Here is a 25,602-nt window from a genome sequence, read left to right on the forward strand (position 1 = left end):
AACAACTCCAACATCAACTGCAGAAACAACAACTCAAACATCAACTGCAGAAACCACAACTCCAACATCAACTGCAGAAACAACAACTCCAACATCAACTGCAGGAACAACAACTCCAACATCAACTGCAGAAACAACAACTGCAGAAACAACAACTCCAACATCAACTGCAGAAACAACTCCAACATCATCTGCCACAACAACAACTCCAACATCAACTGCAGAAACAACAGCTCCAACATCAACTGTAGAAACAACAGCTCCAACATCAACTGTAGAAACAACAACTCCAACATCAACTGCAGAAACAACAACTCCATCATCAACTGCAGAAACAACAACTTCAGAAACAACAACTACAACATCAACTGCAGAAACAACAACTCCAACATCAACTGAAGAAACAACTCCAACGTCAACTGCAGTGACAACAACTCCAACTGCAACAACAACAACTCCAACATCAACTGCAGAAACAACTCCAACATCAACTGCAGAAACAACAACTCAAACATCAACTGCAGAAACCACAACTCCAACATCAACTGCAGAAACAACAACTCCAACATCAACTGCAGGAACAACAACTCCAACATCAACTGCAGAAACAACAACTGCAGAAACAACAACTCCAACATCAACTGCAGAAACAACTCCAACATCATCTGCCACAACAACAACTCCAACATCAACTGCAGAAACAACAACTCCAACATCAACTGCAGAAACAACAACTCCATCATCAACTGCAGAAACAACAACTTCAGAAACAACAACTCCAACATCAACTGCAGAAACATCAACTCCAACATCAACTGCAGAAACAACAACTCCAACATCAACTGCAGAAACAACAACTCCAACATCAACTGCAGAAACAACAACTCCAACATCAACTGCAGAAACAACAACTCCATCATCAACTGCAGAAACAACAACTTCAGAAACAACAACTCCAACATCAACTGCAGAAACATCAACTCCAACATCAACCGCTCCAATAACAGCAGCAACAACATCTTCCCCAACAACTGCAGCAGTAACAACTCAAAACACAACTGCATTATCAACACCTTCAACAACAACAACTGTAGCGCCTGCAACTTCAGCAGCACAGAATACAACTACAACACCAACAACTACAGTAAAACTGACTACAACTAGAATACCAACAACTACAACAGCAAAGAGGCCCACAAATAGTAAACCAAAAACTGTTAGCTATTCCTTTATTATAATAATGGATCTGCAATTCATAGAAGACTATAACGTTCCTACATCCAGACCATACAAGGAACTCAGTGCAAGGATTAGGAAATATGTGAGTATACGAACGATTGTTATTGCCATAAATATTATTAGAAGTTTCTTGACATTCATGAATTTAATGTTGTAGGTCAGGTGTAAGTAAACTGGAGTTGCTGCCGCTTCCCGCCAAACAGGCCAAAGGGCTTCTTCTTGAGATGGGGTACACACATACAGTACCTGTCTTTAGGAGAAACTCCGCCATGTTGTGTCACATGAACTCCGGGCCCGACGTCCACCACCTTGAATAAACCATGGGCCAGATTCACGTACCTGGGCGCATCTTTGTGCGGGCGTAGCGTATCTTATTTACGCTACGCCGCCACAACTTAGAGAGGCAAGTGCAGTATTCACAAAGCACTTGCTCCATAAGTTGCGACGGCGTAGCGGAAATTGGCCGGCGTAAGCCCGCGTATTTCAAAGTAGGAAGCAGGTGGGCGTCATCTATTTAAATTAAGCGTGACCCCATGTAAATTAATGGCCGGTGGAACTGGGCATGCGCGCGCATGCTCAGTATCACGGCAAATTTTCTCCCTAAGTTACGCCGGCTCAATGCCTGTGACGTGAACGTAACCTCCGCACAGCCCCATTCACGTACGACTTATGTAAACAACGTAAAAAGATACGCTTGTGCCAACGTCCATATTTCGCATTACCTGCGCCTCATATAACAGGGGTAACGTTACGCCGGACGTAAGCCTTACGTAAACGGTGTAGCGGGCGCAATTACGTTTGTGAATCGGCGTATCTAGCTCATTTACATATTCGACGTGTAAATCAACGGAAGCGCCCCTAGCGGCCAGCGTAAATATGCAACCAAGATACGACGGCGTAAGAGACTTACGTCAGTCATGTCTTGGAGAAATTCTGGCGTATCTGATTCTTTGAATCAGGCGCATAGATACGACGCCTCACACTCGGACTTACGACGGCGTATCTGGAGATACGCCGTCGTAAGTCCTTTGTGAATCTGGGCCCATGTCTACACAATGGGCTAGATTCACATAGATTAGCGGATCTTTAGATCCGCGTAATCTATGTGATTTACGATCCGCCGGTGCAATTTATTGAGGCCAGTGCATGATTCACAAAGCACTTACCTCGAAAATTGCACCGTCGGATCGTAACTCCCCCGGCGGAGTTCAAATTCCGCGGCTAGGGGGAGTGTACAATTTAAATCAGGCGCGTTCCCGCGCCGATTTAACTGCGCATGCGCCGCTGGCGAAATTTCCTAGTGCGCATGCTCCAAATGACGTCGCTAGGACGTCATTGTTTTCGACGGCTACGTATTCCCGAACGACTTACGCAAACGACGTAAAAATTTGAATCTCGGCGCGGGAACGTCGGCCATACTTAACATTAGCTACCCCTCATATAGCAGGGGTAACTATCCGCCGGAAAAAGCCGAACGCAAACGACGTAGACGGGCGGACGTTCGGTCTTGAATCGGCTTTTCTCCTCATTTGCATATCTGACACGTAAAAAACAGCGACGACACCTAGCGGCCGGCGGTAGATTGCAGCCTAAGATCCGACTGGTGTAAGTCACTTACACCAGTCGGATCTAAGGGAGATCTATGCGGAACTGATTCTTATGAATCAGTCGCATAGATCCGACCGTCGGATCTCAGAGATACGACGGCGTATCAGGAGATCCGCCGTCGTATCTCTTCATGAATCTGACCCAATATGTTTTTCCAACGCTTTACTGAAAGCAGTAGGTTAACAATCTGTAAAACCATATGAAAGTGTGTGATCCCTCGCGCTACCAAGTGAACTATATAAATAAATAAATAAATAAATAGATCAAAAAATAAACGAAAGATGCTGCTGGATCTAAATTGTACAAGTGCACAGAAATTGAATATTAATAAAAAATGATTGGCGCATCTTCCAGATTTTCCTAAAACTCAATCAATAACGATCGCTAATGAACAAACAATAGAAAAATCACAATTTTATAATTCTGTAAGCTCCGAATTAGATGAAATAAAAGTGACAAAGAAACATTATAATTTTCCTTTAAAGTTATTCAATGGCAGGGGAAGTTACTGTACTTCCTGTCAAGTGAATGAATTATCAGCAGGACAGGAAGTGAGAAGAAATCTCCCTGCTCTGGATAGCAGTACAAACCCGACTGAGATTCTAATACAGCTACAAAAAAATAAAAATAAAAAATGTCTGGACTTACACTTTACTCAAATTTCTCATTTCTAAATACAAGGCCTTCAAATGTTGGGATTACAAATTCATCTCAGTAATTATATATATTCTCCTTGCAGGCATATCTAATCATTATTCAGACGATGCCTGACTGTATTGGTATCAATGTACATGGCTTCAAGTAAGTTTATTTAATGTTATTATATGGGGGGGGGGTTATTCAGGGGTCTGGGTAAGGCCACCCTAACTTTAAGCACTTAGCTGGCACAGAGTCCTGACCTCAACTGCAAGCCAGGCCTTCTCATTCAACATCAGTGCCTGACCTCACAAATGCTCTTCTGGAAGAACGGTCAAACATTCCCATAGACACCCTCCTAAACCTTGTGGACGGCCTTCCCAGAAGAGTTGAAGCTGTTATAGCTGCAAAGGGCGGGGCCAACTCAATATTGAACCCTACAGACTAAGACTGGGATGCCAGGATGATGGCCACAGTGCGGACCTGAATTGCCGGGAGGCCTTCAATAGATGTCCTCCCCTTTGCACGCTCCCCGCGCGCCCCCTGCAGGGGGCGCGCAGCGTGCGCTGTGATCACTGAGTCACTGAGACTCGGGTGATCACAGATCTGAGAAAGGGGCCGATCCCGGCCCTTTACCATGTGATCAACTGTCAGCCAATGACAGCTTATCACGTGATGTAAACAAAAGCTGGGTAATCGTTTATTTTTTCTCCTCACGCCGATCATTGGCTTATGTGTAAGGGACATCGATCCCGAAAAGGAAGAGGCAATTCTGCCTTATCTGTGCAATCAATACCCCATGCCAGTACCACCTGCCATTGCACCTGCCAGTGACCACCAGTGCCACCTATTAATGCCCACGAGTTCCACCTATCAATGTCCACGAGTGCCATCTATCAATGCCCACCAGTGGTGCCAATCAGTGACTCATCAGTGCCACCTAGCAGTGCTGCCTATCAGACTCACCTACCAGTGCCGATCAGTGCCCACTATTATCACACATCAGTGCCCATCACTGACACCCATCAGCACCCATCACTGACACCTATCAGTGCCACTTTTTATTGCCACTTCTCAATGCCCACCCGTGCCACCTATTAATGCCCTTCAGTGCCACCTCTCAGTGCACACCAGTGCCCTCTATCAGTGCCCACCAGTGACCATCAGTGCAGTGCAGCCTATCGATGCCCATCACTGAAGCCTATCAGTGCCCATCAGTGCAGCCCATCAGTGCCCATCCGTGCATTCTTTCAATGCCCATCAGTGCCCATCAGTGCAGCCTATCGGTGCCCATCAGTGCAGCCTCATCAGCCTACATCAAGGAAGGCGAAATATTACCTGTTTGCAAAATTGTATAACAAAATATAAAAAAAAAAAAAAAATTTTTTTAATTCGTCACAAAAAATAAAAACCGCAGAGGTGATCAAATACCATCAAAAGAAAGCTCTATTTGTGGGGGGAAAAATGATAAAATGTAATTTGGGTGCAGTGTTGTATGACTGCGCAATTGTTATTCAAAGTGCATCAGCGCTGAAAACGAAAAATATATCTGGGCCGGAGGGGGGGTTAAGTGCTCGGTAAGCAAGTGGTTAAAGTTCATGTGCATGGAAAGGCAGGCGTCCCAATACTTTTGGTCATATAGTGTATGTCTGTGTGAGTGGCATATCTGTTTAGGAAAAAAAGGCAGTAAAGTTGGGATATTTCTGTGTGTTTTCTCTACAGACGAGGTTCCACCGTCGCCAACACTTCCGCGATATTCCCGACGAGCAATCACACCGATATGGGGGTGCAGGAAGCGTTTAATAGGAATGCTGAAGCTGAGAACAACACCCTGGATAACATCCCTCTCTTCTTTGTAAACATAACAACTCCAGGTAGGTGAAACCCACATAGGAATGACCAGTGGAGTCCAGATGTCCCCAACCTTCCTTTTACCGCCTGACCACTCCAAATGCCCCCCTTATTTCCCCTTTTACAATGATGAGACCACACCTGAATTTGGAGTATAAATGGCCATAGCAGCCTTTTTTATTAACACAATATTAAATAATTTCAATATTAAAATATAATGGCCCGGATTCACAAAACACTTACACCGACGTATCTCGAGATACGCTGCGTAAGTGTAAGTATGCGCCGTTGTATCTGTGCGCCGTGCCCACAAAACTAGATACGCCTGAAAATAGGCTTCATCCGACCGACGTAACTTTTTTTTATTTCAATATATTTTTATTGGATTATTCAAAATTGTACAATAGTAGCAAATAAAATAACAATGTTTTACAGTATACAAGAGGTGAAATAGCATACATCTTCGATTGCACATATACAATGCTAGTTAGGAAGTTGAGTATATACAATACTGTTTAAATAAGGTAGAGAATTCCAAGTGATACTTAATGTTGAAACAAAAATCTAATTTCAATCGTAGAAGGGAGGATTGAACACTCCCGAACACCCCCGAGGGGACTCACAGTGCCCGGGAGGCAATCCTTCCATAAGAGATGTTAACTAAACAAAAAAAGTAAATAATAGTATTAAATTAAATGAAGCAAATCATGTCAGGGTATCGTACCAGAGATTCCAAGTAGCCCAATGGATCGTATATTTATGAAGTAAGCCTAAGGATGATGCCAGTATTTTTTCTTGTACAAAGAGTTTTATTGAAAAAGGTACATCAACAAACAAAAAGAGTACAAAAGAGAAAAAGACAGTGGTGGACACAGCATAAGCTATCAAACATCAGAACAAATAGTCCGTAGACCTGAGATCAATCCGGCTTCTAGGGATCCAAAAGCGAATCCAGAAGACCGGCAATAAAATGTCCTCAACTCCAGTAGCCTGCTAAATTAACCTAATGCCGGCTTAGGTAACATACCGGCTAACACGCCGGGGTAAATGTAGAACTTAAAAGCAAAGTTGCTATACGATACACAACATTACCAAAATATAAAAAAATAAATAAAAAAAATAAAGATAATAAATAAAATAACAAACCAAAAATTTTAATTCAAGCAGGCACATAGCAGAGGATATCAGTTTTTAAAAATATAAAATAAATAATGCATCCTGTGTCCAGGGCCGACAGGACCAAGCCCGAGGGCCCAAGCCACAAAGAACAAAGAAAGAGAGGATGAAAAGAAAGAGAGCCAACTAGATAAGTAGCATGAGCAAGTAGCAATGAAGAGAAAGAGGAAAAGAAATAGAGAAAAGAAAATAGAAAAAAGAAAGAAAGAAAAATAGAAAGAAAGAAAGAAAGAAAGAAAGAAAGAAAGAAAGAGAGAAAGAAAGAAAGAAAGAAAGAAAGAAAGAAAGAAAGAAAGAAAGAAAGAGAGAAGGGGGTCCACGGGGCGGGGGAACAGAGACCTATCAAAGAGAAAGTAGTGTCGGGTGCCAGTATTTTTTCATAGGAGTTATGAAGGTTGGTAAGGTCAACAGCATCATCAGGAGATGGCGGATTAGAATCTTCCCATTTCCTAGTAATAGATAGTCTAGCCGCTAAGAGGAAGTGAGTTACAATTCTTTGTAGATTAGCTGGGAATTTTTCTATTCCCAGGGATAACAGAGCCAATGCCGGATCGGGTGTTACTTGTGTTTGTGTCAAATCAGAAATTGTTTGGAAAATTTTTGTCCAGTAGTTGTTAAGCTTAGGGCAGCTTCACAATATATGAAATATGTCCCCTTTAGCAGTACAAAGTCTCCAACACGTGTTGGGGGATTGGGAATTAAATTTGGACATTACTGCTGGAGTATAATACCAACGTAGATTAATTTTGGTAGATAATTCCCATAGGGAGGTGCACTTAGAAGCTGATTGATTGGCTTTGCAAGCTATATGCCATTGGTTATCTGTAAAGGAACATTTAAAGTCTTTTTCCCACTGTAGATGAGAAGAAGATTTAGTGAAAGTATGTTTTTGTTGCATTAAATTATAGAATAAGGAAATGCCTCTTTTTTGTTGTACTGTTGATGTCAAATAGAACCAAGCCGAAGTGTGAATGAGCTTAAAGAAATGGCCTAGTTTATATAAACAATGTACCACTTGTGCAGGGGCGTCGTTAGGGCGTGGCTAGGGGGGCTGGAGCCCCGAATGGGTCCCCGAAAAGCCCCGAGTCTATGCCACATCCGATCACATTGTTAGCCCCGAGCGTCTGGGAGTCAGGACCTGATGCCGACGGTGGCCGAGTGCCGCCAGCACCGAGTGTCGCCGAGTGCCGTACTCGGCGACACTCGGCGCTGGTGACACTCTGCTACTTTCGGCATCAGATTGGCCCTGATCCCCAGACGCTCGGGGCTAACATGTGATCGGATGCGGCCCCGCCTTCTGGAGCCTCGGTGGCTCCCTTTCTCATGATCAGTGAGAACAGGCAGCGGGGAGGGATATATGTAAATCCCTCCCTGCTTGCAGCCCAGTGGGAGGTATCATGGGCGTTTGCTACTGTACACAGCGCCGCCGCCACGGTGCCTGACTTGAGCAAGGGAAGAGTGTCTCCTTTCTTCCTAGAGGAGGAATGAGAGCCAATAGGAGAGCTGCTACCTTCCATCCAATGCCTGAGAGCGGGCAGGTCTCCAAGGATCTCGGGCGCTGAAACATGAACAGGTGGAGGATTGTATAGGCAGCTATGGAAGACCCTGAATTATGGAAGAAAACTGATTGTGGCAACAAGTCCTGGAAACAAGTTAGTGTATTTTCAGAACTAAAGTGTCAGGGTACAAACTGGTCATATACCCTATAACCCATATTGTACATTATATACAGACTAGTCTGTACCCTGATACCAAGCTGAACATTATATACACACTGGGCTGTATATAATGTACAATATGATTTACAGGGTATATGACCAGTTTGTACCCTGCTGACACATTATATACAGACCAGTGTGTATATACAGTAATGTTCAGACCAGTGTATCAAAGCCTGGTGACAGATTGGAGCTGAGCCCGGACATGTGTGGAGGTGGTGGGGTTCCAAGAATTAATACTGGAAGAGGGACACCTGCATTGAACAGGGGGTGGGGGAGTTAAGACCCCCCCAGAATATGTGCTGAGGGACACTTTGGGAGAAGAAAGGACCTATGCTAGAAGTGGAGGTTGGATTTTAAATCCAACCTCCCACAAGAACATAAGCCCTCCCACCTCCCAAAGCACCCCCCAGCAAATCTGCCCCCCACCTCCCAACAAGCGCAAGTGGAGAGGGATGTGTGTACTGAGGGAGGGGATCTTTTTACGGAGGGAGGGGGGGTCTGTACTTGGTGGAGAGGGTGGTCTGTAAAAAGGGAGGGGGTCTGGACTGAGGGACAGAGGTCTATACTTAGTGGAGAGGGTGGTCAGTAGTAAGAGAGGGGATCTATACTTAGTGTAGAGGGGAGGTCTGGACTGAGGGAGGCGGGTCTGTACTGAGGGGGGACTATACTTGGTGGAAGGGGGTGACACCAACCCTAGTGACGCCACTATGCAGGGACAGGTCAGTGAGTCAGGTCAGTGTATGCAGGGACAGGTCAGTGTATGCAGGGACAGGTCAGTGTATGCAGGGACAGGTCATTGTATGCAGGGACAGGTCATTGTATGCAGGGACAGGTCAGTGTATGCAGATCAGGTCAGTGTATGCAGATCAGGTCAGTGAGTCAGGTCAGTGTATGCAGGGACAGGTCAGTGTATGCAGGGACAGGTCAGTGTATGCAGATCAGGTCAGTGTATGCAGATCAGGTCAGTGAGTCAGGTCAGTGTATGCAGGGACAGGTCAGTGTATGCAGGGACAGGTCAGTGTATGCAGGGACAGGTCATTGTATGCAGGGACAGGTCAGTGTATGCAGATCAGGTCAGTGAGTCAGGTCAGTGTATGCAGGGACAGGTCAGTGTATGCAGGGACAGGTCAGTGTATGCAGGGACAGGTCATTGTATGCAGGGACAGGTCATTGTATGCAGGGACAGGTCAGTGTATGCAGATCAGGTCAGTGTATGCAGATCAGGTCAGTGAGTCAGGTCAGTGTATGCAGGGACAGGTCAGTGTATGCAGGGACAGGTCAGTGTATGCAGATCAGGTCAGTGTATGCAGATCAGGTCAGTGAGTCAGGTCAGTGTATGCAGGGACAGGTCAGTGTATGCAGGGACAGGTCAGTGTATGCAGGGACAGGTCATTGTATGCAGGGACAGGTCAGTGTATGCAGATCAGGTCAGTGAGTCAGGTCAGTGTATGCAGGGACAGGTCAGTGTATGCAGGGACAGGTCAGTGTATGCAGGGACAGGTCAGTGTATGCAGGGACAGGTCAGTGTATGCAGGGACAGGTCAGTGAGTCAGGTCAGTGTATGCAGGGACAGGTCAGTGTATGCAGGGACAGGTCAGTGTATGCAGGGACAGGTCAGTGTATGCAGGGACAGATCAGTGTATGCAGGGACAGGTCAGTGTATGCAGGGACAGGTCAGTGTATGCAGGGACAGGTCAGTGTATGCAGGGACAGGTCATTGTATGCAGGGACAGGTCAGTGTATGCAGATCAGGTCAGTGTATGCAGATCAGGTCAGTGAGTCAGGTCAGTGTATGCAGGGACAGGTCAGTGTATGCAGGGACAGGTCAGTGTATGCAGGGACAGGTCAGTGTATGCAGATCAGGTCAGTGAGTCAGGTCAGTGTATGCAGGGACAGGTCAGTGTATGCAGGGACAGGTCAGTGTATGCAGATCAGGTCAGTGTATGCAGATCAGGTCAGTGAGTCAGGTCAGTGTATGCAGGGACAGGTCAGTGTATGCAGGGACAGGTCAGTGTATGCAGGGACAGGTCATTGTATGCAGGGACAGGTCAGTGTATGCAGATCAGGTCAGTGAGTCAGGTCAGTGTATGCAGGGACAGGTCAGTGTATGCAGGGACAGGTCAGTGTATGCAGGGACAGGTCAGTGAGTCAGGTCAGTGTATGCAGGGACAGGTCAGTGTATGCAGGGACAGGTCAGTGTATGCAGGGACAGGTCAGTGTATGCAGGGACAGATCAGTGTATGCAGGGACAGGTCAGTGTATGCAGGGACAGGTCAGTGTATGCAGGGACAGGTCATTGTATGCAGGGACAGGTCATTGTATGCAGGGACAGGTCAGTGTATGCAGATCAGGTCAGTGTATGCAGATCAGGTCAGTGAGTCAGGTCAGTGTATGCAGGGACAGGTCAGTGTATGCAGGGACAGGTCAGTGTATGCAGGGACAGGTCAGTGTATGCAGATCAGGTCAGTGAGTCAGGTCAGTGTATGCAGGGACAGGTCAGTGTATGCAGGGACAGGTCAGTGTATGCAGATCAGGTCAGTGTATGCAGATCAGGTCAGTGAGTCAGGTCAGTGTATGCAGGGACAGGTCAGTGTATGCAGGGACAGGTCAGTGTATGCAGGGACAGGTCATTGTATGCAGGGACAGGTCAGTGTATGCAGATCAGGTCAGTGAGTCAGGTCAGTGTATGCAGGGACAGGTCAGTGTATGCAGGGACAGGTCAGTGTATGCAGGGACAGGTCAGTGTATGCATGGACAGGTCAGTGTATGCAGATCAGGTCAGTGTATGCAGATCAGGTCAGTGAGTCAGGTCAGTGTATGCAGGGACAGATCAGTGTATGCAGGGACAGGTCAGTGTATGCAGGGACAGGTCATTGTATGCAGGGACAGGTCATTGTATGCAGGGACAGGTCAGTGTATGCAGATCAGGTCAGTGTATGCAGATCAGGTCAGTGAGTCAGGTCAGTGTATGCAGGGACAGGTCAGTGTATGCAGGGACAGGTCAGTGTATGCAGGGACAGGTCAGTGTATGCAGATCAGGTCAGTGAGTCAGGTCAGTGTATGCAGGGACAGGTCAGTGTATGCAGATCAGGTCAGTGAGTCAGGTCAGTGTATGCAGGGACAGGTCAGTGTATGCAGGGACAGGTCAGTGTATGCAGGGACAGGTCATTGTATGCAGGGACAGGTCAGTGTATGCAGATCAGGTCAGTGAGTCAGGTCAGTGTATGCAGGGACAGGTCAGTGTATGCAGGGACAGGTCAGTGTATGCAGGGACAGGTCAGTGTATGCAGATCAGGTCAGTGTATGCAGATCAGGTCAGTGAGTCAGGTCAGTGTATGCAGGGGCAGGTCAGTGTATGCAGATCAGGTCAGCGAGTCAGGTCAGTGTATGCAGGGACAGGTCAGTGTATGCAGGGACAGGTCAGTGTATGCAGATCAGGTCAGTGTATGCAGGGACAGGTCAGTGTATGCAGGGACAGGTCAGTGTATGCAGATCAGGTCAGTGAGTCAGGTCAGTGTATGCAGGGACAGGTCAGTGTATGCAGGGACAGGTCATTGTATGCAGGGACAGGTCATTGTATGCAGGGACAGGTCAGTGTATGCAGATCAGGTCAGTGAGTCAGGTCAGTGTATGCAGGGACAGGTCAGTGTATGCAGGGACAGGTCAGTGTATGCAGGGACAGGTCAGTGTATGCAGATCAGGTCAGTGTATGCAGATCAGGTCAGTGAGTCAGGTCAGTGTATGCAGGGACAGGTCAGTGTATGCAGATCAGGTCAGTGTATGCAGATCAGGTCAGTGAGTCAGGTCAGTGTATGCAGGGACAGGTCAGCGTATGCAGGGACAGGTCAGTGTATGCAGGGACAGGTCAGTGTATGCAGGGACAGGTCAGTGAGTCAGGTCAGTGTATGCAGGGACAGGTCAGTGTATGCAGGGACAGGTCAGTGTATGCAGGGACAGGTCAGTGTCACACACACACACGTAGGTCAGGGTATGTGTGTCAGGTAGGTCACCCCGCGCCACTCCACCGACCGCGGCCAAAGACACCCCCCCGGCTTCGCTTCTGGCTGAAGCCCCTGGTCTTTTTGGCACCTGGCAACGCCCCTGCACTTGTGTATATTGAGAATAATTAATGTGAGGGAGGTCATATTCGGATTGAATAGATTGGAAGGATTTAATGTATCCATTCGAGTAAAAGTCCTGTAGATAACTAATGCCTTTTCTGTGCCAGGAAGCAATCGGAATGTGATTAATAAGAAGGTATAAAGCTTGGATAGGGACCTTAATATCAATGCTGGGATCTGTTAGTTCATTTATACAGAAGTCTTGATTCATTCCACAAAGAAGAACAATTTACACAATACAGTACTTTAATGTCAAAAGTCACGGGGCCGGATTCAGATAGCCTTTACGCCGGCGTATCTATTGATACTTCTTTCTGTATTCAGCTAGATACGCCAGAATTTCCCTGAGATCCGACCGGCGTAAGTGTCTTACACCGTCGTATCTTAGGCTGCATATTTACGCTGGCCGCTAGGTGGCGCTTCCGTATATTTCCGCGAGGAATATGCAAATTAGGTCGTTACGCCGATTCAGAAACGTACGTCCACCCGGCGCATTTTGTTACGTCGTTTACGTTAGGCTTTTTCCGGCGTAAAGTTACCCCTGCTACATGAGGGGTATCCTATGTTAAGTATGGACGTCGTTCCCGCGTCGAAGTTTGAAAATTTTACGTAGTTTGCGTAAGTCGTTCGCAAATAGGGCTGTACATAAGTTACGTTCACGTCTAAAGCATTGACGATTTGCAGCGTAATTTCGAGCATGCCCACTAGGATTTTTCTGGTGCTGTACACACCATCAGATCAAAATCCCCACGGAAAACATACGCGGTGACGTGGCCGCGCCGTCGCCGCGACGATGACGCGGCGACGTGAGCGACCCTGGAAGGTAAATACTTCCACGCATGCGTCGAATCACTTCGAGGCATGCGAGGGATGGGGATCGCTTGGACGTGTCCGGTGAGTCTGTACAGACGACCGGATCAGTCCAACGGACAGGTTTCCAGCGGATAGATTTCTTAGCATGCTAAGAAATTTTTATCCGCTTGAAAACCGTCGGCTGGAGAAATGTCCGCCGAAAAATGTCCGCTAGGCCAGACACACGACCGGATTTGTCTGCTGGAACTGATCCGCGGATAAATCCCAACGGACAGATCCGGTCGTGTGTACGAGGCATTACACCCCGCGGAAAGATACACCAATGTATCTGAATCCGGCCCACGGACTGGTTCCCTAGGAGCCACATAATGAGAGGTAGGATGTTGGTCGGGTGTTCTATAACCCAAAACTCCACTGAATGTAGAGTAACAATACGCATAGGCAAAAGTTAACTTACAACACTAAAAATGTTCCTTACATGTTCTTGCAGAACCAGCAACGACTTTAGCTTCAAGAACAACTACAACTGTAGCATCCACGTCTTCTACACCTACACCAGCTACTACAACTACAGGAGCCACTACAACACCGCGATCAAGTATAGCCACAGAATCCAGTGCAACTCCTGGATCCAGTACAACTCCAGAAACCAGTACAACACCTGTATCCAGTACAACGCCAGAAACCAGTACAACACCTGGATCCAGTACAAAGCCAGAAACCAGTACAACACCTGGATCCAGTACAACGCCAGAAACCAGTACAACACCTGGATCCAGTACAAAGCCAGAAACCAGTACAACGCCAGGATCCAGTACAACACCTGGATCCAGTACAACTCCAGGAGCCAGTACAACACCTAGATCCAGTACAACGCCAGAAACCAGTACAACGCCTGGATCCAGTACAATGCCAGAAACCAGTACAACTCCTCTATCAAGTACAACTCCTGGACCCAGTAAAACGCCAGTAACCAGAACAACACCTGGATCCAGTACAACGCCAGAAACCAGTACAACACCTGGATCCAGTACAAAGCCAGAAACCAGTACAACGCCAGGATCCAGTACAACGCCAGAAACCAGTACAACACCTGGATCTAGTACAACACCAGAAACCAGTACAACACCTGGATCCAGTACAACTCCAGGAGCCAGTACAAGACCTAGATCCAGTACAACGCCAGAAACCAGTACAACGCCTGGATCCAGTACAATGCCAGAAACCAGTACAACTCCTCTATCCAGTACAACTCCTGGATCCAGTAAAACGCCAGTAACCAGAACAACACCTGGATCCAGTACAACGCCAGAAACCAGTACAACACCTGGATCCAGTACAACGCCAGAAACCAGTACAACGCCAGAAACCAGTACAACACCTGGATCTAGTACAACGCCAGAAACCAGTACAACACCTGGATCCAGTACAACACCAGAAACCAGTACAACACCTGGATCCAGTACAACGCCAGAAACCAGTACAATACCTGGATCCAGTACAACGCCAGAAACCAGTACAACACCTGGATCCAGTACAATGCCAGAAACCAGTACAACTCCTCTATCCAGTACAACTCCTGGATCCAGTAAAACGCCAGAAACCAGTACAACACCTGGATCCAGTACAACGCCAGAAACCAGTACAATACCTGGATCCAGTAAAACTCCAGGAGCCAGTTCAACACCTCGATCCATTACAACCCCAGAAACCAGTACAACACCTAGATTTAGTACTATGCCAGAAACCAGTACAACACCTGCATCAAGCACAACCTCAGAAGCCAGTACAACTCCTGGATCCAGTACAACGCCGGAAACCACTACAACACCTGGACCCAGTACAATGGCAGAAACCAGTACAACACCTTTATCCAGTACAACTCCAGGAGCCATTACAACACTTGGATCCAGTACAACTCCAGGATCCAGTACAACTCCAGGATCCAGTACAACACCTGGATCCAGTACAACTCCAGGAGCCAGTACAACACCTGGATCCAGTATAACTTCAGGAGCCAGTACAACACCTGGATCCAACACAACTTCAGGAGTTAGTACAACAGTTAGATACACAACTCCACAAGCCAGTACAAGTTCAGCAACTAGTATAACACCTGGATTCAGTACAGCACCAGGAACCAAAACAACACTTGAATCCAGCACAACTCCAGGATCCAGTACATTGCCAGAAGCCAGTACAACTCCAAGAGCTGGTACAACACTTGGATCTAGTACCGCAACACTTGAAACCAGTAAAACGACAGTAGCCAGTACAACACCTGGACCCAGTGATACTCCAGGAGCCAGCACGACACCTCATTCCAGTACAACTCCAAGAGCCAGTACAACACCTGGATCAAATACAACTCCAGCAGCCAGCACAATCCATGGGTCCAGTTCAACTCCAGTAGGCAGTACACTACCAAGAGGAAGCACAACATCTGCACCTAGAACAATCCCTGGAGACAGTACACCGCCAGGATCCAGCACCACAGCTCTATCCAGTACAAATCCAAGAGCCAGTACAACACCTGGATACAGTACAACTCCAAGAGCCAGTACAACGCCTGGATACAGTACAAATCCAAGAGCCAGTACAACGCCTGGATCCAGTACAAATCCAAGAGCCAGTACAACGCCTGGATCCAGTACAAATCCAAGAGCCAGTACAACGCCTGGATCCAGTACAAATCCAAGAGCCAGTACAACGCCTGGATCCAGTACAAATCCAAGAGCCAGTACAACACCTGGATCCAGTACAACTCCAGGAACCAGTACAACACCTGGATCCAGTACAACTCCAAGAGCCAGTACAACACCTGGATCCAGTACAACTCCAAGAGCCAGTACAACACCTGGAACCAGTACAACTCCAAGAGCCAGTACAACACCTGGATTCAGTACAACTCCAAGAGCCAGTACACCACCTCGATCCAGTACAACTCCAAGAGCCAGTACACCACCTGGATCCAGCACCACAGCTCTATCCAGTACAAATCCAAGAGCCAGTACAACACCTGGATCCAGTACAAATCCAAGAGCCAGTACAACACCTGGATCCAGCACCACAGCTCTATCCAGTACAAATCCAAGAGCCAGTACAACACCTGGATCCAGTACAACTCCAAGAGCCAGTACAACGCCTGGATACAGTACAAATCCAAGAGCCAGTACAACACCTGGATACAGTACAAATCCAAGAGCCAGTACAACGCCTGGATCCAGTACAAATCCAAGAGCCAGTACAACGCCTGGATCCAGTACAAATCCAAGAGCCAGTACAACGCCTGGATCCAGTACAAATCCAAGAGCCAGTACAACACCTGGATCCAGTACAACTCCAGGAACCAGTACAACACCTGGATCCAGTACAACTCCAAGAGCCAGTACAACACCTGGATCCAGTACAACTCCAAGAGCCAGTACAACACCTGGAACCAGTACAACTCCAAGAGCCAGTACAACACCTGGATTCAGTACAACTCCAAGAGCCAGTACACCACCTCGATCCAGTACAACTCCAAGAGCCAGTACACCACCTGGATCCAGTACAACTCCAAGAGCCAGTACAACACCTGGATCCAGTACAACTCCAAGAGCCAGTACACCACCTGGATCCAGTACAACTCCAAGAGCCAGTACACCACCTGGATCCAGTACAACTCCAAGAGCCAGTACAACACCTGGATCCAGTACAACTCCAAGAGCCAGTACAACACCTGGAACCAGTACAACTCCAAGAGCCAGTACACCACCTGGATCCAGTACAACTCCAAGAGCCAGTACACCACCTGGATCCAGTACAACTCCAAGAGCCAGTACAACACCTGGAACCAGTACAACTCCAAGAGGCAGTACAACACCTGGAACCAGTACAACTCCAAGAGCCAGTACAACACCTGGATCCAGTACAACTCCAAGAGGCAGTACAACACCTGGATCCAGTACAACTCCAAGAGGCAGTAGAACACCTGGATCTAGTACAACTCCAAGAGGCAGTACAACACCTGGATCCAGTACAACTCCAAGAGTCAGTACAACACCTGGATCTAGTAAAACACCTGGACTGGGCACAACTTCTGTCCCTAGAAGAACTACAGGAGCCAGTTCAACTGTGGCCAGTAAAACAGCTGGAATCAGTGCTGCTGCTGCACAAGGTACTGCATGGTTTACCCTACACCTGCTTTTTTTATCTCATGCTGGGAGATTACATTTAGTCATTTTTAGCCCCATCTGGAATTGGGCTTCATGGTACTATTCCATCTATTTCACTTTAAGGTCCTCACAGAGGACAAGGGGGGCACTCTTTATGTCTGGAGGAAAGGAGATTTAATCCCCAAATATGTAAAAGTCTTCTGCACAGTCACTGTGAAAATGTGGAATAGGCTCCCTCAAGAGCTGGTTCTGGCCATGAGGGTGAACCTAAACATTCCATTCAATTTATATCCAGCCCTGCTGCCCTTCACATTGTATCGTTTTTTGGAAACCCTAAAGGACATTTTTAGATTAAATGATAATTTTAGATGGGATAACAAGAGGAACGTAATGGTTCACTTTATAGAACAAAAGGGCGCATTTATAAGTAAGTGAATAGGCCCATGGGGGTAGCATAAGGGGTTGCAGGGGTCACAATCACAACCCCGCCCCTAGCTCGAGGAGGCCCCTGCTGCCTCCCTGTCATATTATCATATCCTCCACAAAGTCCAGCTCCGATTTGCCCTAGGGCCCCACAGCCTCGCTCCGGTACTGGGCTCCCACTTTGCCTTTCACCGTCCACACCTCTCTGTTCTCATTGGCTGGGGAGAAGCTGTGAGCCATTTCCTGAATGGAGGGGAGCACGAGTTAGGAACAGCCCAGGATGGGGGATGGGAGTGGGGGGGGGCAGGTCAACTTTTGCATCGGAGGCCCACAAGCTTCAAGCTACGCCTCTGGATAGGCCACCAGTCATCTTGTTGGCTTGGGCAGAAATTGATGTCCCACAGACCCTGGAATCCAATGAACTCCATAGGGACAGATTAGATCTGAAGACTATCATGATTCCCACACTTCAGCACCTTCCAGGGTTGGATTTCCATCACAGACTCCTGTAGGTACCCAACTGTTGGCACCCTAATACCCCTTTGATAGGATCCCCTATAACACAGAACATTTTCTTATTTTCTTGGTTCTAACCGGATTGAGACTATTATAATACTGTGCACTGTGGGCAGCAGCGTGGCTAAGTGGTTAGCACTTCCAACCAGCAGCACTGGGGTCATGGTTCGAATCTCTACCAGGAATAGGCGCAGACCAAGGCTGTGGCGGATATTTTCCAAAGTACAGACCATAGTGAAGGACACCAAGGTACATTTTAAATTAAAACCATCAACAAAAACACCCTTTAGAGCAGGGTGCCGATAGATCCCCCTTTAGAGCAGGGACCTCATAGATCCCCGTTTAGAGCAGGGCCCCCCATAGATCCCCCTTTAGAGAAGGGTCCCCATAGATCCCTCTTTAGAGCAGGGTCCCCATAGATCCCCCTTTAGAGTGAGGTCACCATAAATCCCCCTTTAGAGCAGGCTCCCCATAGATCCCCTTTAGAGCAGGGTCCCCATAGATCCCCCTTAGAGCAGGGTCCCCATAGATCTCCCTTTAGAGAAGGCACCCCCATAGAACCCCCTTTACAGCAGGGTCCCCATAGAACTTCCTTTAGAGCAGGGTCCCCTGCAAGACGGGCATAACAGGAGGCTGCGGACCCTGCAAGGACCACTCAAGGACACTGGTATATGTGTACAGACACCTTGCCGATCCCTGATCCCAACCATGGCACTACCTGACTGGAGCTTGCATGTTCTTCCTGTGCCTGCGTGGGTTTCCTCCCAGACTCCAAATGAGTAGTGCAGGAAGTAGTAGTCAGGTAGGTCAGTGTATGTGGTCTGGTAGGTCAGTGTATGTGGTCGGGTAGGTCAGTGTATGTGGTCAGGTAGGTCAGTGTATGTGGTCAGGTAGGTCAGTGTATGTGGTCAGGTAGGTCAGTGTATGTGGTCGGGTAGGTCAGTGTATGTGGTCAGGTATGTCAGTGTATGGGGTCAGGTAGGTCAGTGTATGGGGTCAGGTAGGTCAGTGTATGTGGTCAGGTAGGTCAGTGTATGTGGTCAGTTAGGTCAGTGTATGGGGTCAGGTAGGTCAGTGTGTGTGGTCAGTTAGGTCAGTGTATGGGGTCAGGTAGGTCAGTGTATGTGGTCAGTTAGGTCAGTGTATGGGGTCAGGTAGGTCAGTGTATGTGGTCAGTTAGGTCAGTGTATGGGGTCAGGTAGGTCAGTGTATATGGTCAGTTAGGTCAGTGTATGTGGTCAGGTAGGTCAGTGTATATGGTCAGTTAGGTCAGTGTATGTGGTCAGGTAGGTCAGTGTATATGGTCAGTTAGGTCAGTGTATGGGGTCAGGTAGGTCAGTGTATGTGGTCAGTTAGGTCAGTGTATGGGGTCAGGTAGGTCAGTGTATATGGTCAGTTAGGTCAGTGTATGTGGTCAGGTAGGTCAGTGTATATGGTCAGTTAGGTCAGTGTATATGGTCAGTTAGGTCAGTGTATGTGGTCAGTTAGGTCAGTGTATATGGTCAGTTAGGTCAGTGTATGTGGTCAGTTAGGTCAGTGTATGTGGTCAGTTAGGTCAGTGTATGTGGTCAGCTAGGTCAGATGTGTTACAAGGGCAGGGCAAAGGAGGTGGAGTCAGGGGCGGAGCCAATGGGGTGGCAAAATAAAGTTTCACCTAGGGTGTCGAGAAACCTTGCACCAGCCCTGAGTGCACCCGGTATCTGGGGCCCCACCCCTTTACCTCTTCTGCCTTTATTCGTATTCCTACTTTGCTTGGGAGTAAATCTAGTGCTGATTGTTGAACAGATTTTAGAATTTCATTTTAAGGCCAATATGTCTCATTGTTCAAATCTTTACAGAACTTTTATTTTTTTCTATTTTCCCATCCAGTACTAAATGATGGAAGTGAAATATCTGGATTTATCCCTAATTATGGAATTGTTCTCATTGTGCTGGCGGCTGTGGCGATGGCTGCTCTCCCGATAGGAGGATATCTGGTAAGTGCCAATGTTCTGGTAAGGCCAGCAGTGTATTTAGGTTTTGTGCTGCTCTAGGCCTGACTAAACTAATTTAAATATGGCCCACCCCTTCCTGTGAAGGCCACACCCCTTTCTGTTTAAGACCCGCCCTGAAATTGGGGACACTAGTTCTTAGGGCCTGGGGGGGGGGCATTGTATTGCCTTAATTTGCATAGATTTCCTCTCACTTCCTGTTTGGCTATGGGGCAGGAAGTGAAGGTAAATCTTTGTAATGGGACAGGGATGGTAAAAAATAAACTGACAGGGGATATAACCCTCCCTTATAGGGAGAATGTTGGGACTTTGATGTAAGGGAGGACTCTGTTGTGAGCGTGGCACTCATCCCGACTGCTTTACTCTATTAGCCAGATTCAGATAGACTGGCTTAATTTTGAGGTGGCGTAGTGTATCGCATATACGCTACGCCGCCGTAAGTTAGAGAGGCAAGTGCTGTATTCACAAAGCACTTGCCTCCTAAGTTACGGCGGCGTAGCGTAAATGGGGCCGGCGTAAGCGCGCCTAATTCAAATGAGGATGAGGGGGGCGTGTTTTATGTAAATGGATGGTGACCCGACGTGAGTGACGTTTTTTATGAACGGCGCATGCGCCGTCCGTGGACATATCCCAGTGTGCATTGCTCCAAAGTACGCCGCAAGGTACGCTTACGACTAACGCAAACAACGTAAAAAGATAGGCTTGTTCCGACGTCCATACCTTGCATGGGCTGCGCCACCTAGGGAGCAGCTTTATCTTTACGCCGGCGTATCTCTTACGTCAACGGCGTAACTAATTGCGACGGGCGCACGTGCGTTCGTGAATCGGCGTATCTTACTCATTTGCATATTCGACGCGGAAAACAACGCAAGCGCCACCTAGCGGCCAGCGTAAATATGCACCCTAAGATACGACGGCGTAGGAGACTTACGCCGCTCGTATCTTAGCCTAATTTAAGCGTATCTGGTTTCCAGAATACGCTTAAATTTACGACGGCGTAGATTCAGAGTTACGACGGCGTATCTACTGATACGCCGGCGTAAACGCCTCTGAATCTAGCTAGATGTGTTGTTTTGTTTGTTACTTACTCCTGGCATGGCGGCCACCTGTAAGCCTGGGGGCCCCATAATCTTCTATTGCCCGGGGGCCCTATGAGTTGTCAGTCCGCCCCTGCTGCCATCCACGCACTCCGCTCATTGTGGCCCATGACCGGTTACCTCTTCAAAAGGTTAAGCACCAGGGTGCCCACGCAGGGCCGCCATCAGGAATTATGGGGCCCCTTACACAGCTTCAGTCATGGGCCCCCTGGAGCAGAGAACCAGGGGGGGGGGGGGTGCTGCCGTCTGAAATTGAAATTGAATTGAGAAGCCGGAGGGGGGGGGGGCTGCTGCGAATTGAGAAGTGGAGGGGGGGCCCTTTACAAATTATTAATACAAATTAAAAATTAAAAAAAAATATAAAATAAATAAATAAACATTAATTAAAAAAAAGGGGGGGTTGCCATCCAGGGCCCTGGGGACCTCTGGGCCCTTTAATAAAAAAAAACATTTATAAAAAAAAAGGGGGGGTTTGACACATGGGGCCCTGGAGACCTCATGAGCCCTTTAATATATATATATATATATATATATATATATATATATATATATATATATATATATATATATATATCAAAAAAGGAATAAAAAGAAATAAAATAATATAAAAATAATATAAAAATTAATAATAATAATAATAATAATAATAATAATAATATATATATATATATATATGAAATAAAAAAATATATAAAAACCTCCGGACCTCTAAAAAAAAAAATGTCCCTTTAATAAAAAATAAAATAAAAATATATTAAAAAAATATATATATATTTTTTGTAAAAAATAAATAAAAAAAATGGGAGTTGTCATATAGGGCCCTGGGGGCCTCCGGGCCCCTGGGGACCTCCGGACCCCTAAAAAAAAAAAAAGGGGGTTGCCATCCGGGCCCCTGCTAGCCCGGGGCCCACTACAACAGGGCCAGTTGTACTGGCTTATCAGCGGCCCTGTGCCCACGTGTCCTAGTTTTGTTTGCTCACCTCTATCAATTTGTTTTTTCCACAGGTAGCCAGATTTGGATTTTTTAATAGCTCAATATCAAGAGAGATCCCATCTTACAGCTTGCCGGAGACTGGACGGGCGGTGCGAAGTTTCGAAATGTCAATGCCAACATCCATGGTAACAAGATTTAATTTGATATTAAAATGGAAATGTTGCATTTCCCATGGGGTTTTTTAGGCAGCAAAGAGTTTATAAGAGGATAGTTGAATAAAAACCTTTTATTGGGTCAAGAAATAAATGATAAATTCAGATATACTGTTGAACCTTGGATTACGAGCATAATCCGTTCCAGGAGAACGCTCGTAATCCGCGCTATCGTCAAAAGACGTCTGCAGCGCGGACCTGAAGTGCCGGGAGGACGTCTTTGGACGTCTTATTGTTTACATTACCCGCGCGCGCCACTGGGGGGCGCGCAGCGGGTAAACACTGTGCCGTCGCATCGCTGGGAAGCTGATGCGTGTACCTGGCGGCCGCGATGTCCGCTGGGTACACGCGATCGGCGGGAACACAGCAGGGACGTGGAGCTCTGTGTGTAATGATGGGGTGTAAACACAGAGCTCCACGTGCTGTCAGAGGAGAGGAGACCGATGCTGTGTCCCTTGTACATAGGGACACAGCATCGGTCACCTCCCCCAGTCACCCCCTCCCCCCACACAGTTAGAACACACCCAGGCTACACATTTAACCCCTTCCTCACCCCCTAGTGTTAACCCCTTCCCTACCAGTCACATTTATACAGTAATTAGTGCATTTTTATAGCACTGATCGCTGTATAAATGTGAATGGTCCCAAAATTGTGTAAAAAGTGTCCGATATGTCCGCCGCAATATCGCAGGTCTGACAAAAAAAATCGCAGATCGCCGCCATTACTAGTAAAAAATAAAAAATAAATCATAAATCTATCCCCTATTTTGTAGGCGCTATAACTTTCGCGCAAACCAATCAATAAACGCTTATTGCGATTTTTTTTAACAAAAATATGTAGAAGAATACGTATCGGCCTAAACCAAGGAAAAAAATATATATATTTTTTTTTAAATGGGATATTATTATTATAACAAAAAGTAAAAAATATTGTGTTTTTTTTCAAAGTTTTCTGTGTTTTTCTGCAAAAAATAAAAATCGCAGAGATGATCAAATTCCACAAAAAGAAAGCTCTATTTGTGGGGAAAAAATTATAAAAATATAATTTGGGTACAGTGTTGTATGACCGCGCAATTGTCATTCAAAATGCGTCAGCGCTGAAAGCTGAAAATTGGTCTGGGCACGAAGGGGGTTTAAGTGCCCAGTAATGAAGTGGTTAAACTGGGATATTTATTATAGCAAAAAGTAAAAAGTATTGTTTTATTTATTTTTTTTTGCTGTATTTTTGTTTATAGCGCAAAAAGTTCAAAACGCAGAGGTGATCAAATATCACCAAAAGAAAGCTCTATTTGTGGGGGAAAAAAAAGGACGTTGATTTTGTTTGGGAGCCACGTCGCACGGTCGCGCAATTGTCGGTTAAAGCGACGCAGTGCCGAATCCCACAAAAATGTCCCGGTCAGGAAAGGGGGGTAAATCCTTCCGGGGCTGAAGTGGTTAAGCCAGACGGTTTTGGCAGAAGACTTCTGTACTGATATTTTTTCTCCTACTAATTAATATTTTTCTCTTTTCACAGACTGGAAGATACACCCTCAGATCTTAGACCGACCAGCCACGACCTCCGGACAAGTCTGAATAAGAGAAATCGGAATGTTTAAACTGTATCCGGAAACACGCGCGATAAGAAGCGGTTGTACCGTCACGCCTCGGCTCTGCAGGGATCACCCATAGGAAGTCATGTGGTGGATCTGTTATCCCTGCTGGGGGTCTGGCACACCGGACATATTTATTAACCACTTCCATACAGGGCACTTATACACCTTCCTGCCCAGACCAATTTTTAGCTTTCAGCACTGTTGCACTTTGAATGACAATTGCGCGGTCGTGCTACACTGTACCCAAACTACATTTTTATAATTTTGTACCCACAAATAGAGATTTCTTTTGGTGGTATCTGATCACCTCTGGGATATTTATTTTCTGCAAAAAAAAATAAAAAATGACCGAAAATTAAGAAAAAAAAAAGATTTTTTTGTTTCTGTTATAAAACATTGTAAATAAGTACGTTTTCTCCTTCACTGATGGGCACTGATGGTACTGCACTGACGGGCACTGATAAGGCGGCACTGATGGGCACTGATGAGGTGGCACTGATGTGGTGGCACTGATGGGCACTAATATGCGGCACTGATGGGCGGCACTGATAGGCGGCACGGATAGGCGGCATGGATGGGCTTGGATAGGCGGCATGGATGGGCACGGATAGGTGGCACAGATGGGCACAGATAGGCGGCACGGCTGGGCACGGACGGGCACGGATAGGCGGCACAGACGGGCATGGATAGGCGGCACGGATGGGCACTGATAGGCGGCATGGATAGGCACTGATGGGTGGCATGGATGGGCACAGATAGGTGGCACGGATGGGCATAGATGGGCACTATTGTATTGTTGTACTAATGGATGCCAATCAGTGCCAAACAATGCCTGCCAATCAGTGATGCCCATTGTTGGCACTGATTGGCATCCATTGCGGCACTGATTGGCATTCATTTTGTGTGTCCTCCTCATCCCTGGTGGTCTAGGGTGGCATCCTTTTTTTTTTTTCACTTCTGGTCCATTTGCCCATCCCTGGTGGTCCAGTGGGCATCCTCGGGGGGGGGGGGCCTGTGCTGATGATCGATCAGCACAAACCCCCCCTGTCACAGGAGCAGCCGATCAGCTCTCCTCTACTCGTGTCTGACAGACGCGAGTGAGGAAAAGACGATTACCGGCTTTTCCTGTTTACATCGTGATCAGCTGTGATTGGACACGGCTGATCACGTGGTAAAGAGTCTCCGTGAGAGACTCTTTACCTTGATCGGTGTTGCGGGGTGTCAGACTGACACCCTGCAACAACGATCGCCGCGATGCGCGCCCCCGGGGGCGCGCAGCGGCTCAGAATCCTGAGGACGTCATATGACATCCAGTCAGGATTCTACAACCACTTTGCCGACGTCAATATGTCATTGGCGGGCGGCAAGTGGTTAAGCGATATTGCACTGGACTTTAATTCTTAGATCACTCCTTGAAGTGGAAATAGACTCAGGTATTACAGGACTCTGTCTACTGACACATTCTGATTTGAAATCTATTCAGAGCACTGCTACTAACAACTCAAGTATAGAAAT

The 25,602-nt window shown here is 46.9% G+C and overlaps 1 protein-coding gene across 1 annotated transcript; it reads left to right on the forward strand.

The window, feature by feature from the left end:
* Positions 1–379: 379 nt before the first annotated feature.
* LOC120946262 (mucin-19-like) lies at positions 380–24,288 on the forward strand (the record flags this gene model as incomplete). Its single annotated transcript, XM_040361091.1, has 7 exons — positions 380–1,321; positions 3,587–3,648; positions 5,206–5,357; positions 13,656–17,324; positions 20,131–20,237; positions 22,355–22,468; positions 24,009–24,288. Coding segments are annotated over 7 exons (5,073 nt in total), but the record flags the coding sequence as incomplete, so codon positions are not given.
* Between the last annotated feature and the right edge of the window lie 1,314 nt (positions 24,289–25,602).

This window comes from Rana temporaria, chromosome 7 (genome assembly GCF_905171775.1).
Source record: "Rana temporaria chromosome 7, aRanTem1.1, whole genome shotgun sequence".
NCBI lineage: Eukaryota > Metazoa > Chordata > Amphibia > Anura > Ranidae > Rana > Rana temporaria.